The sequence below is a fragment of the Pipistrellus kuhlii genome, unplaced genomic scaffold (genome assembly GCF_014108245.1).
Source record: "Pipistrellus kuhlii isolate mPipKuh1 unplaced genomic scaffold, mPipKuh1.p scaffold_m20_p_17, whole genome shotgun sequence".
Lineage (NCBI taxonomy): Eukaryota > Metazoa > Chordata > Mammalia > Chiroptera > Vespertilionidae > Pipistrellus > Pipistrellus kuhlii.
In genome coordinates, this window is record NW_023425482.1 from 24,342,610 (window position 1) to 24,354,712 (window position 12,103).

Sequence of the window (12,103 nt, forward strand, 5' to 3'; positions counted from 1 at the left end):
ATTCAGAAATAAAAAAAGATGCATAATGAGCTCTGTTTGAAATGAAATCCACTAAAATATTAAAAATATAAAACTGTACCTGTAAAATTGTGGGAAATGTATTTTTTCCCTTAGATTCTTAGTTTAAACTTGTTTATATAATAAATGTTCATAAAAACATATAAAAAATAAAATATGCCCAGCACCAGTACCTGCAAATCAAGTTTCTTATTAGGGTCCAAGGGTAGCAATGAATGGAGAAATGTCATGGGCATTTCTTAGGAGGCCACCTTAACCATAAAGGCTTCCGGCTGTCCTTCCTCCTAAAATGGGATTGTACGTGACCTTTGTCTTAGTTTGAGCTGTTGTGGTTATGGAACAGCATAGACTGGTGGCCCAAACCTCAGCAATGTACACTGACTGGCCAGATGATTATGATCTCTGAATGCATAATAATATGGTCCCTCAGTGTATATCCTATATAATAAAAGGCTAATATGCCAATTGGCCCCTCAACCAGGAGGTTAATCAGCAAGCAGGCAGGCCGGCCAACTGCCCATGTCCCTTTCTCCTGGCCAGGCTGGCTGGACCTCACCCATGCACGAATTCATGAACTGGGCCTTTAATATATATATATATATATATATATATATATATATATATACACACACTGACTAGCCAGATTATTATGCGTTCAGAGATCATAATAATCTGGCCACTCAGTGTATTTCTCACAGTTCCAGATGCTGGAAGTCCAAGACCAGGGCTCCAAACCAGATTCCTGCTTTGCAGGTGGTTGTCTTCCTGCCATCTCACTGGCAGGAAGAGAGGGACCCTGTGTCAACTCTTTATTTAAAAAAAAATAAGGGCATTAATTCCATCATGAGGGTCCCACACCCAGGACCTAATGTAATTATAATTATCACCCAAAGGACTTACTTGGAAATTCTACCACATTGGGAATTAGGCTTTTAGCATATGAGTTGCAGGGAGACACAGAAATTCAGTTCACAATGCCCTTCTTTGGGCTTTTATTCTATCCTGTTTCAGTTCATTCCACTGCTGACTTATGGCCAATTTTTCTAGTTATACCTTGTGTTTCTGATATCTGACATTTCATAGTGAAAGCACAGATCTTGATTTATAATGTGGATATTGATAAATACTATGGAAAACTAATTCCTATGTAATTTTAATACTTAGTACACTAGAGAAGCAGTTGGCTGTAGACATACTACTGTCTTATCCAAAATTTTTTTTTCAATAACAAATCCATTTAAAATATTTAATTTCATGGAATCTAGTAGTATAAATCAGTTAAAATAGCTCTTCCAACTTTTAAAAATTTATTACTGGAGAATCAGTGATAAATCAGATGGATAGAGACTGATAGAAAGCCTAAATATATACTTTACCTAAAATAAAAACAAAACATACCAGCAAAAATGAATCCACACATGTTGTCTCTGATCCAATGGAAGTTTAACACAAACACCCATTTCCTCTGAACTGCCTGGCCGCATTCTGCGCTGAGCTTGAGTTTATCCTCTTAGATGATATTTTGTGGCAACTGCTAATTACCATAAGCTGTCCAATAAATGTGATGGATTGCCCAATTAACTCTTCATCAACATCCATTTCTGAAGATGCTACCCATTGAAACCAGTGGCGGGATGTCTGACCTTCTTGCTGCATAGGTAGCTAATTACTCCTTGGACGGTGATTATCAAGTTCCTAGTGCCTCGTCCAGTCGTTTTGTTTTGCAAATAATGATGCCACCGAGTCTCCCAATTCATTTGGCTTCAGGATGATGGCTCTCCGAGGATGACTAAAGGTCTGCTGGGGGCTGCCTGGATCACGTGAGCATGGGAGTGGATTACAGGTCTATCTGTTTTGTAGGTTTTCCATCGACCGGCACACTGACCTGGAGAGGCAATTCAACATTAATGCAGATGATGGCAAGATCACGCTGGCCACGCCGCTTGACAGAGAGTTAAGTGTATGGCACAACATCACGATCATTGCTACTGAAATTAGTAAGTGCCTGGGTTTCATTATTTTCCTTGTGTGACTGGGTGCGCTTTATGCCTCGTGATCACGTGATCAAGGGTCCCTGTTTGCATTAGAGAGCATGGCATTGGAAACTCTTTTATTATTCCCAAGGAGCCTTTGATGAATCGCCTCAGCAAGAAATAACTTACATTGGGTTAACTTACTAAAGGTTGCAACATTCTTATATCCAAATATTATTATAACCTATACCCGTTATTCACCATTAAGAAACAATGTTGTGCATGTTAAACTATGAGGGAAGATTTAGTATGAAAGGGTGGGTAATAAATAGAACTCAGGGACTATACACTATAATTAAAACAGACACTAACATATGTTATATACCAGTGGTCGGCAAACTCATTAGTCCACAGAGCCAAATATCAACAGTACTACGATTGAAATTTCTTTTGAGGGCCACATTTTTTAAACTTAAACTTCTTCTAACGCCACTTCTTCAAAATAGACTTGCACAGGCCGTGGCATTTTGTGAAAGAGCCACACTCAAAGGGCCAAAGAGCCGCATGTGGCTCTCGAGCTGCAGTTTGCCAACCACGGTTATATACAATATAGAAACTATCGCTCACATATTTGAGCCTCACACATGCATATACACACATATAGGCAGAAAATAGAGACCTCATCCTATCAATACATGTTAATTTGGAGAGATGAATTTATAGATGTTTTTTTTATTTTGTTTTTTAGAGTTCAATGTATTTTACACATTAATTATAGACTGTCTAAAACTATATGTTCAATACAATTTTTTCATAAATGACATGCAAAAATGTAAACATTCCGGATTTGTTAAAATAACCTATGTTGGTCTTTCTGTCCATTTTTTTGTGCCTAACGCTTCTTTGATTGCACTTAATGTCACTACTATTGAGTCTCCAAAGAACAGCTATCTGGTGATATTAGTGTCTTTGAGAACTTGCACTCTGTCTTACATTTTTATTATTATGCAAAAACATGCAAAAGGGACATGCTGTTCATTTCATTTCTAAAGAAAGCATATCCTGCATATTATCCAAATCTCTTCTTCCCATAAAGGGGCTGGTCACAGAGATTCAAGGCAGCATTAAAATCTTGAGGCAGCTGGGAATCTGAATAGGGAAATGAAAACTGACAGGAAGCGAAGTTCACGGGCAAACATACAACATAGAGTGTGTGTCGATGATACTTGCAGGGGTGGGACCTAACTTTTGCTCTCTCTACAATCTGCTCTTTGTTTTCACAGTCAATGTGAAGGCAGGGGAAATATCTCTGAGGTACACGATCAGTTTGTTCGTGCAGATGAAAGTAATCTAGACCTTTAGGAAGGGCATGGGGTTTCTTGTTCTGAGATGTGGGGAAATGTTCTCCATGGAACATTAAAACACACACACACACACACACACACACACACACACACACACAATCCCTAGCCAGTTTGGCTCAGTGGATAGGGTATCTGCCCGTGGACTGAAGGGTTCTGGGTTCAATTCTGGTCAAGGGCATGTTCCTCATTTGCAGGCTGATCCCCCAGCCCTGGTCTGGGCATGTGCAAGAGGCAACCAATGTGTCTCTCTCACATCAATGTTTCTCTCTGTGTCTCTCTCCATCCCTTCCACTCTCTCTAAAAACCAATGGAAAATATCCTCAGGTGAAGATTATTTTTTAAAATAATATTTAAAAAATAAATAAAAAATAAAATACATCACTGGGTGAAAAAGTGAAGATTCAAGAGAGAAGGATGTCTGTTTCTTATAGCAACCTCAAGTGCAGGTGCTAAACCTGCCATCAGGTTGATATGTTGCTTTGACAATACCAAGTTGATGGGCCTGGAGAGGCATGAGCTTTGGACCCTTGGGTGTTTATCCTGGCTTTTGAGTGCCCTCGTGTCCCCTTGTGACCTGAAGGGATGAAGCAGACACAGTGTACCACTGGTGGCTTTGACTCACTAGCCGTGTTCACCCATCTAGAGAGGCACAGGTGACCAAGGTTTGTCATTTACAAATGCTGCATTGTCACCTTCAGCCTCTGAGAAAAACCCCTGTGTGTTTAGACTGTTCTAGAGCTTTCTAGAAATGCTCAAAGGTATCTCCGTTTTCTCTACTGGAGGCAGGCAGTAATTACTTTGAAGCACTCTCCTGTATATTGAACACACCCTACTTGAGTTGGCCAAGAAGCAAAGTTAATTCAGGAGGTTGACGTCTCAAGAAACGTGAAACTATAAACTTAGATAGCAATCTGCTTTTTAAAAAAAATGTTTGCATGTAACTTCCTTGGAAAAGGGAAGAATAAGCGTACAAAAGAGAACTTTATATTTTAGCTATGAAGTATTAGCTGAGGTGGGCATAAATTTAGAAGCTTTAAATGTACAATGAAGTCATCTTTGTCTAAATCATGAAAAAAAGTAGAATTAATACAACCACAGGGAACTTGCGAAAAATCGTAATTACTAAGAAAACAGCTTATAACTTGTTTTGACTTGGTTTTATTATTTAGCTTATCACGTAATGTTTACCTTGCAAAGCCACAGACCACGTCTTGGAGAAAAAAATTATTAAAGAAAGATTTATTGTATTTGGATGAGATGAATATTTAAAACCACCCAGGACAACAGAACCCCTTAGGGAGAGGGTCTAATAAAGTTAAAGAAATATTTGTTCCAGGCAGAACAATTTAAAATTACTCTCAGAACGCCATCTCATCAGGCAAAGATTTAAACAAATGAAATTAGGCTAAAAAATGGATATTAGGGAAGTCCATCTGTTATCTCTTAATGAGGATGAAGATATTGTCTTTTATCCTCTTGTGTCAGAGTCACTTAACCAAGGCAAGATGCTCTGCTGTGTGCATTGCCCAAGTGTTTCATTGGCAATAGATCTAGTCTGCCGTCACAGCCAATCGGCACATCTCATTGCAGGAGCTGGCGGTTCGAAGCCCAAGTGCTAACAAGAGGTTGAGCACAGCTAGCGTATCTCTGCTAAGTGTCTCTGCTCTAGCAAGCCCATCCTCTGTAGCTGTGGTGTAGGGCCATTGCTGTTTACCTCAGTGGTGAAGGTTTAAGGTACATTTAGCTGACTAATTTACCACCAAAAAAGCAGAAGAGAAGCCCTATGATGCATTGAATTCTCACACCACTCTGTGAAAGTAGGTACATATATACAGGAGAGGAAGGGAGAGGGAGAGAGAGAGACAGAAACATTAATGATGAGAGAGAATCATTGATCTGCCGCCTCCTGCACACCCGCTACTGGAAAATTGAACCCTTGACCAGAATTGAACCCAGGACCTTCCAGTCCACAAGCCAAGCTCTCTATCCACTGAGTCAAACCAGATAGGGTGGAAGTGTTATATGCATTTTTTCAGACGAGGGATCTCAGACACAGGTTAGATAAGGTACCCCATTTTTATAGAGAGCAAGAGTTGGGTTGGGGTGCAGGATGGGTACCCATACTGATTAACTGCAGATCCCGTGCTCTTAGCTGCCTTCCATGGAAGAAACCTCTCTTCTATCTTCTTCCCTTGCCCTCTCCTGCTTCAAGAGAGTATCTGGCACTGTCACACTTCTTCTAGAAGCAAGTGAAGGAAGCTGTTCTTTGCTAAGCAGAAGAGGAGGGGCAGCGTCAAGGATGCCCTGGTGGAAAGAACAGACATGCATTCAATCTGGCTCTTCTGTTCTGATGTTTGTGACCCAGGGTAGGGATATTGCCTAGTCCAGAGATCCGCAAACTCATTACTCAGCAGAGCCAAATATCAACAATACAATGATTGAAATTTCATTTGAGACTAAAAAACCGACTTCTGCGCATGGACCACGAAGTTTCAATCGCACTGTACGTGCGCACCCACACATGGTATTTTGTAGAAGAGCCACACTCAAGGGGCCAAAAAGCTGCATGTGCCTCATGAGCCACAGTTTGCCAACCACTGGCCTAGTGGACAGAGCTGAGCTGTGGGACAGGTCAGGCTGGAATTCTGTTCTCATTTTAGAGATGAGGAAACTGAGCAACAGGGAAAAGAAAGCTCAGGGCAGTGCATTGGAGGGGATAGCATTTTTCAGTGAAGATCACAGAGACGTTACCTTACCCAGCTGATTCACATCATCTGGAAGACTATCAAAAAACAACACAAATGAGTTTCAGCTGTTCTCAGAATAACACTCTCAAGGCAGGGATTCCAGAATCCACATTTCACAGGCTCCTCCCACCTCCTCTCCAAGCCCCACCCCCAGTCAGATGTATATTAGAACGACACTGGGAAGGGAGGCAGAGGTAAGCTGTTCTTTTTTATCTGTAATTCTTGTGATGCTTCTTGACAAGGTGACATTTCATGGAGCTGAGATTCAAACTAAGACAGCACTCGGGATTCCTTTAGGTGGAGCAGGTGGTAAGACCTGCTAAGAGATACTACCAGGAGTCAACAAGCACAAGCTTAGGAGAGAGAAAGGAGATGGGAGAAGGGGGGAGTTGGGGAGTCAATTTGCCTAGAATAGTCTCTGCAGGGGCATTGTGATTGCCAATTCCGGGGTGTTCTTCCCAGAGAAATTGTGTGATGGAAGGTGGAGAAACCCACTGACACGGGGTACCTGGAGCAGACAAATGGCATTTACAGAAAGCACAGTACTCTTGGTTACCTGCAAGTGTTTTAAAGCAGGAAGCATGTAACTCCCCACTCAATTAATCTCTTTCAGTTAGTGATAATGCATTGCTCTGGCCCACCACCGTGGGCTGCACACAACGCTGCAAATGAAGCTATTTGCTAATGATGGTTAACTCTCCCAGGGAAAACGGCAGTTTGATGGCACTTAAGGAATGTTTCTTCCTGGCATAGGGCCCGGTTGCCAGAATAAATGTTCTGTCCAGCCCAGGACACTTCAGAAAAGCACCTCTTTATGGTTCATTCGTTATTTAGAGAAAGCTTAGGTTCTAGAGTTGGCCTCCGTTAGCCATGTCTTGGCCAAATAACTTTGGGTAGTCAATTTCTCCTTCCTTGCTCTGTCTTATCATCTGTGTAATGGGAGTTATAATTGTTCTGTGCAATTTGGGTGTCCTGGGAATTAACAGTGACGGTGCTATATCCTGTAGCTCAAATGTCATCCATACCTTTAAAAATGGATGAATAAATTGCAGATGTTGTTATAAATACAGCCTTGACCCTGGGCTTCGACTAACAGCTTAGTTTAATACTATTGATTTGGCCTATATTATATGTTACTCCTTATCCTCTCCTCAGCAAAATTGGCACTCGTGGCCCATGTGTAATTGCTAGGGACAGTTACGTTTCTTCATTGCATAGCTGATATGTCTGTTCAATGACCTTTCTCTTGGCCTTAGTGCAGACACATAGATTGACCAAGGCCCTCAGATGAAGCAGGCACATTCTTGAAGAGCCCGAGTAAACTGAGGACTTTAAATTTTATATTGAGATCCTATTTCTCTTTGTTGCTTATAGCATCATCAGTACTGGAGTTCCATTAAGATCAATTCCATTCCCCTGTGTAAGACTGAGTAGAGGCACATGAAGGGAACTGCTAGCTAACTCTCACAGAAGAGAAAGGGTCGTAAAAGCTTAAGGTAGACCACATGTGTCAAACACAAGGCCCGCGGGCAAAATCCGTCCCGCCAGGCCTTGCAATGTGGCCCGCACCGCGCTGTCATCACTGTACTCCGCTGCGTTTCCATCACAATGACAGTTTATGACTGTTCAGTAAACCATTTGGCCCGTGATTTAGGCTGGATTTTAGATTTTGGCCCCTTCTCTGATTGAGTTTGACACCCCTAAGGTAGACAGTGAGATGTAGGGCCAGGGGTGGTTAAGGGGCTCCCAAATATCAGAGAGGCTGTAGTAGTAGGACCCATAGGACTTTCTTGTAAATATAGGCATGTGGCAAATTCCTATCAAGAGCCCCCTACCTCAGACAAGAAAAAGATCAATATTTTTAACAATAGGGATATGCACTGAGTGGCCAGGTTGTTATGATATCTGAGCACATAATAATTTGGCCACTCAGTGTATTTGTATCTCAGATGGGTACCAAAAGTATTCTAGACTTTTGCTGGAGATCAACCACCTATTTGCCTTGAGCTTTCAATCAGCCAGTGCAAAGGGGAAAACTGATCAGGTGCATGATTTATAGTATCTTTGATATCAAATAAATGAGGTACTCAAGAGAAGTATACTGAGTGGCCAGGTTATTATGATCTCTGAATGCATAATTATCTAATAATCTGGCTACTCAGTGTAATGAGAAATGGAAAGTAAAATATGAGGAAGCGAAAGGGAAGCTCCCAATTCCTGACAAAGGGATCATAATCCAGTGCACAGCTCCCACTATGAGGAATTAGAGCCAGTGTCATTCCATATCCAAAGAGATGACTCTGCAGGCCCCAGATGAATGTCATTCTTGGGGTGACCCAGATGGGGGTTCTTAGAATATTGGTAGTGCCCACTTCCTGCACAGCTTCTCTAGTCCTTTGTATCTTGACTTGGGGATTTCTTCCTTATTGTCTCTTCATTCTGCAACCATTCTACTAATATTCCCCCACACACACACACAACTTCTCCATTTTTTTTCTCTTTTTGCCCTCCTTTTGTTGTAATCTACTTATATCACCTCTAAATCTCAGAAAAAGCATGCAGATTTAGATCGGAGATACAGATTGTAGCCAGGAATTCCTTTAGGATGTCATTATGACTAATAGCCCCTGGTTCTAACCAGAAAAAAGACAGAAGGTAAGAGGCCTCTATCCCCCACATCTTGCCTCGTATTCTGTTTTTAAACCACTGTCCCCAAAACCTCAACAATAACTGTTATTCTAGATGACAGTAGACAAAGCATAGAAAGGAGGTAAGCAGCAAACAGTAATTCAGAGTTTCCAGGTGCAAGTTGCAAAAACCTGGCCACTCATAACAAATGTTCATCTCCAGGTTTGAGGGTACCAGATTGGGGCGGGGGAGGGAAGGCTTAGATGTTTGAAAAGATTATAAAAATCAGCCCAGCTCTGGAGTGGCTCCGTGGTTGAGCATCAACCAATAAAACAGGAGGACATGGTTCAATTCTTGGCTATAGCACATGCCCTGTTGTGGGCTTGATCCCCAGCGTGGGGTGTGTAGGAGGAGCTGATCAATGATTCTCTTTCATCATTGATGTTTTTCTCTCCTCCTCCTTTTCCTCCTCCTCCTCCTCCTCCACCTTCTTCTCCTCTCCTCTCCCTCCTCCTCTCTGAAATCAATAAAATATATTTTTAAAAGATCAGATAATATTAGGTTGATTTATCCTCAGGCTTTTCTTTCTCAAGGGACAGAGAAATTATTATAAAGACTTAAGGGGGGCAATGCAGATGATCAGTCTAGAAGTCAGAGAGTAAGATAGAAGTTCAGTGAATGACTTAAGTTAGTCAGATCGCTTGGATTGAATCATTACTTTTTCACTTATCCACACTCATTCCATTGGTAAATTGCTTAACTTCTCTCTGTGACTCATTTTCCCTATTTGTAAAATTCGGATACTCCTTTAGAGATATATGATGAAGAGTGAATCTAATGTAAGTGCTAATATCATGCCTAATGTAGAGTAAATGTTTGGATAATAAATCTAATGCAATATTATTGTAATAATAATTATATGGTAAACATTATTTTTTATCACTTTTATGTAAGTAAAGGAGATATGCCCCACAGGGACTTCCTTGTTATCAGCAGAATCACCCAACTTCATTCTGAGGATCTTCCAAATGATGGGTTTGTTTAGGAAGCATCATCTTGAGATTGTTTTGGGAGTATGATTTTCTACGATGATAGAATAGACTTCTTTCTTCTATTGGTCCTCAATATCCTGGCCACATTCATAATTTTCAAGAGCTCCCTTCTTACCCAAAGTCAAGGTCACAGGCACTGTTATCGCCATGCTCTCAATAAGCAGCAATGACTATTAGTTAAAAATATAAGCTATGAGTCAACATGTCACAGCCAGAATATTGGGTCCAACATATGCTGTATGTGTGACTTGAGTAAATTACATCATCTCTAAGTCTCAGTTGCTGTATTTAAAGTTGGTTGTGAGAGTTCAAAGAGATCATCCGGGCAGTGTACATGACACAGAGCCTGGCTTATAGTAAAGAGTCATTAGTCCTTCCTCTTCCCCCGCCCCCCTCTCTGTCCTCCTCCAGCCCAAACCTGGTGCCTCCTCTCTCTCACATTGCCAGTTTTGTCCTACAGCTAAACTTTCTACTTGTCATTCATTTCCCACTATTTTTTCCAGAAAGGGGACCACAGTACTCATATTATGCTCTAATTTGTATGAGTTCCCTCACGTAGCATAACAAACCATGTCAATATGTAGTGGCTGAAAAAATAATAAACATGCATTTCTCTTGGTTCTATGAGGCAGCTGGGCTCACCTTGCTAGGAGCAGCCAAAGACTGTTGAGATGCACTCTCTAAGATGCCAATGATACCACGTTGGCTAGCTCAGATTGGCTAGAACAAGTGACACTAACAAGACCAGGTTCAAGGAGTGGAGAAATAAGCTTCACCTCTTCATGGGAGGAGTTGGAAATATGGCCACCCTTTTCTTTTTTAAAATTTATTTCCAACAGGGATGCTAACCTTCAGTTGCATGGCCAAGAAGTAAATAGCAATCTGTAGCCATAGGTACCTCACAGCCATTCTTCCAGAATCTTATTTTTAAGATGGCACATGTGCATCAGAATTCTGTGCTTCAGCTTCTCGCCTGTTTGGAAGAAAGGACTAGATGTGATCTATCTAGCAGCCATCAACCGGTTAACTGTGGATTCTTTAGAATGTCAGATTAAGTAGCATTTTGTGTTGCATTACTAATTCACTTATAATGCCACAACAACTTCCATTACATAAGTATTAATGTAACTGTTTCAACTTATATTATTTCCTGATACCCATGCTGGGTCGGGTTCCTTTGTTATATAGGTTCTCACAAATCCTTGTTCTTTTCTTTCAGATGACTGGTTGACACTCATAATAACCATTTATTTGCTTGTGGTTTTGAAAATGCATTTCTGCTTTTTAATAGTTATATAACAATAGAGCTGAGTGGATAAGAGAATCCATTTCTAAAGATTTCTAAGGGGGGAAAGTAGGTAAAGTCTTTGCCTTTATGAAACATTTTATTATTGCTTTATTATTGATTGATCCCCGTTTTATCCTGGGAGCCTAGTACAGTCAGTGCTTAGGGCTCCCAATACAGCATATATTTGCTAAATGAATGAATGAATAAAGGATATCATGTGTTAATCGCAGTAAACAATGCCCCTATGACTTCTGACTCCAAACAGATTCTGTTAGCTGGATGGGCGGAAAGAGTCTTTGCTTTTATGCACCCCACTCAGCTCTGTGTTAAAAGTCTCAGACAGACAGGCACATGGGCTTACGGCTCCCTGGTTTTAAGCCATTCTTTCCCGAGTGACTGAAGCTGGCACAGAAAGGGCAGGAGCGATGGCCCGCTCCTTGTAGGAGAATTGTGGGGCACTGGCTGTGCTTCCAGGGGAGGATGCCCATAGAATATTAACCAGCTTTGGGAGTCAGAGACCACGCGGAAGGTGTTGGTAGAAAGGAGCCTCAGGTCCCCTCTGTCTTTTCCCAAGGAGCCAGGCTTCTGATCAAAAACTTTTATTTCTCTCCACTTCTGCGAGCCTGGAGGCAAACCCGGAATCATGCCAGCGCACACTTCATGACCCAACAAGCCCGTTTGTCATTTAATCTCATCTGTATTGAACACGCGGAGGCAGGTTACAAAGCAGCGAAGCCCGGAGATTGAAAATGCAGCGTGCTTTTTCATTACAGGGATCCCTAATCCCCAGCTTAGAACCAGCGGCTCAAAATAGGTCCCAATTTCGTTAGCCACCCCCACCCACCAGGCATGCCAGGGCCAGGTCAGGTGGCCCTCCAGCCAGGCAGTTAAAATGCAAACTATGTAACTTGCTGCCATCTCACTTGTGGGGGCAGGGCGTTAGTTACTCTGCACCCTGATGGATGATGCCCTTTATCATATTTCATACAACAGTTCCAGATGTGGGGACCATTAGTTCTTTCATCTAATCAAG

At 41.6% G+C, this 12,103-nt stretch overlaps 1 protein-coding gene across 2 annotated transcripts in view; it reads left to right on the top strand.

The window, feature by feature from the left end:
- Window positions 1-12,103, top strand: part of CDH8 (cadherin 8) — a 290,013-nt gene that overhangs the window by 191,636 nt on the left and 86,274 nt on the right. For both annotated transcript variants that reach the window (XM_045582826.1, XM_036440793.2), the window contains exon 7: window positions 1,879-2,015. In XM_045582826.1, coding sequence (XP_045438782.1) covers window positions 1,879-2,015 — 137 coding nt within the window. The remainder of the gene's footprint in view (window positions 1-1,878; window positions 2,016-12,103) is intronic.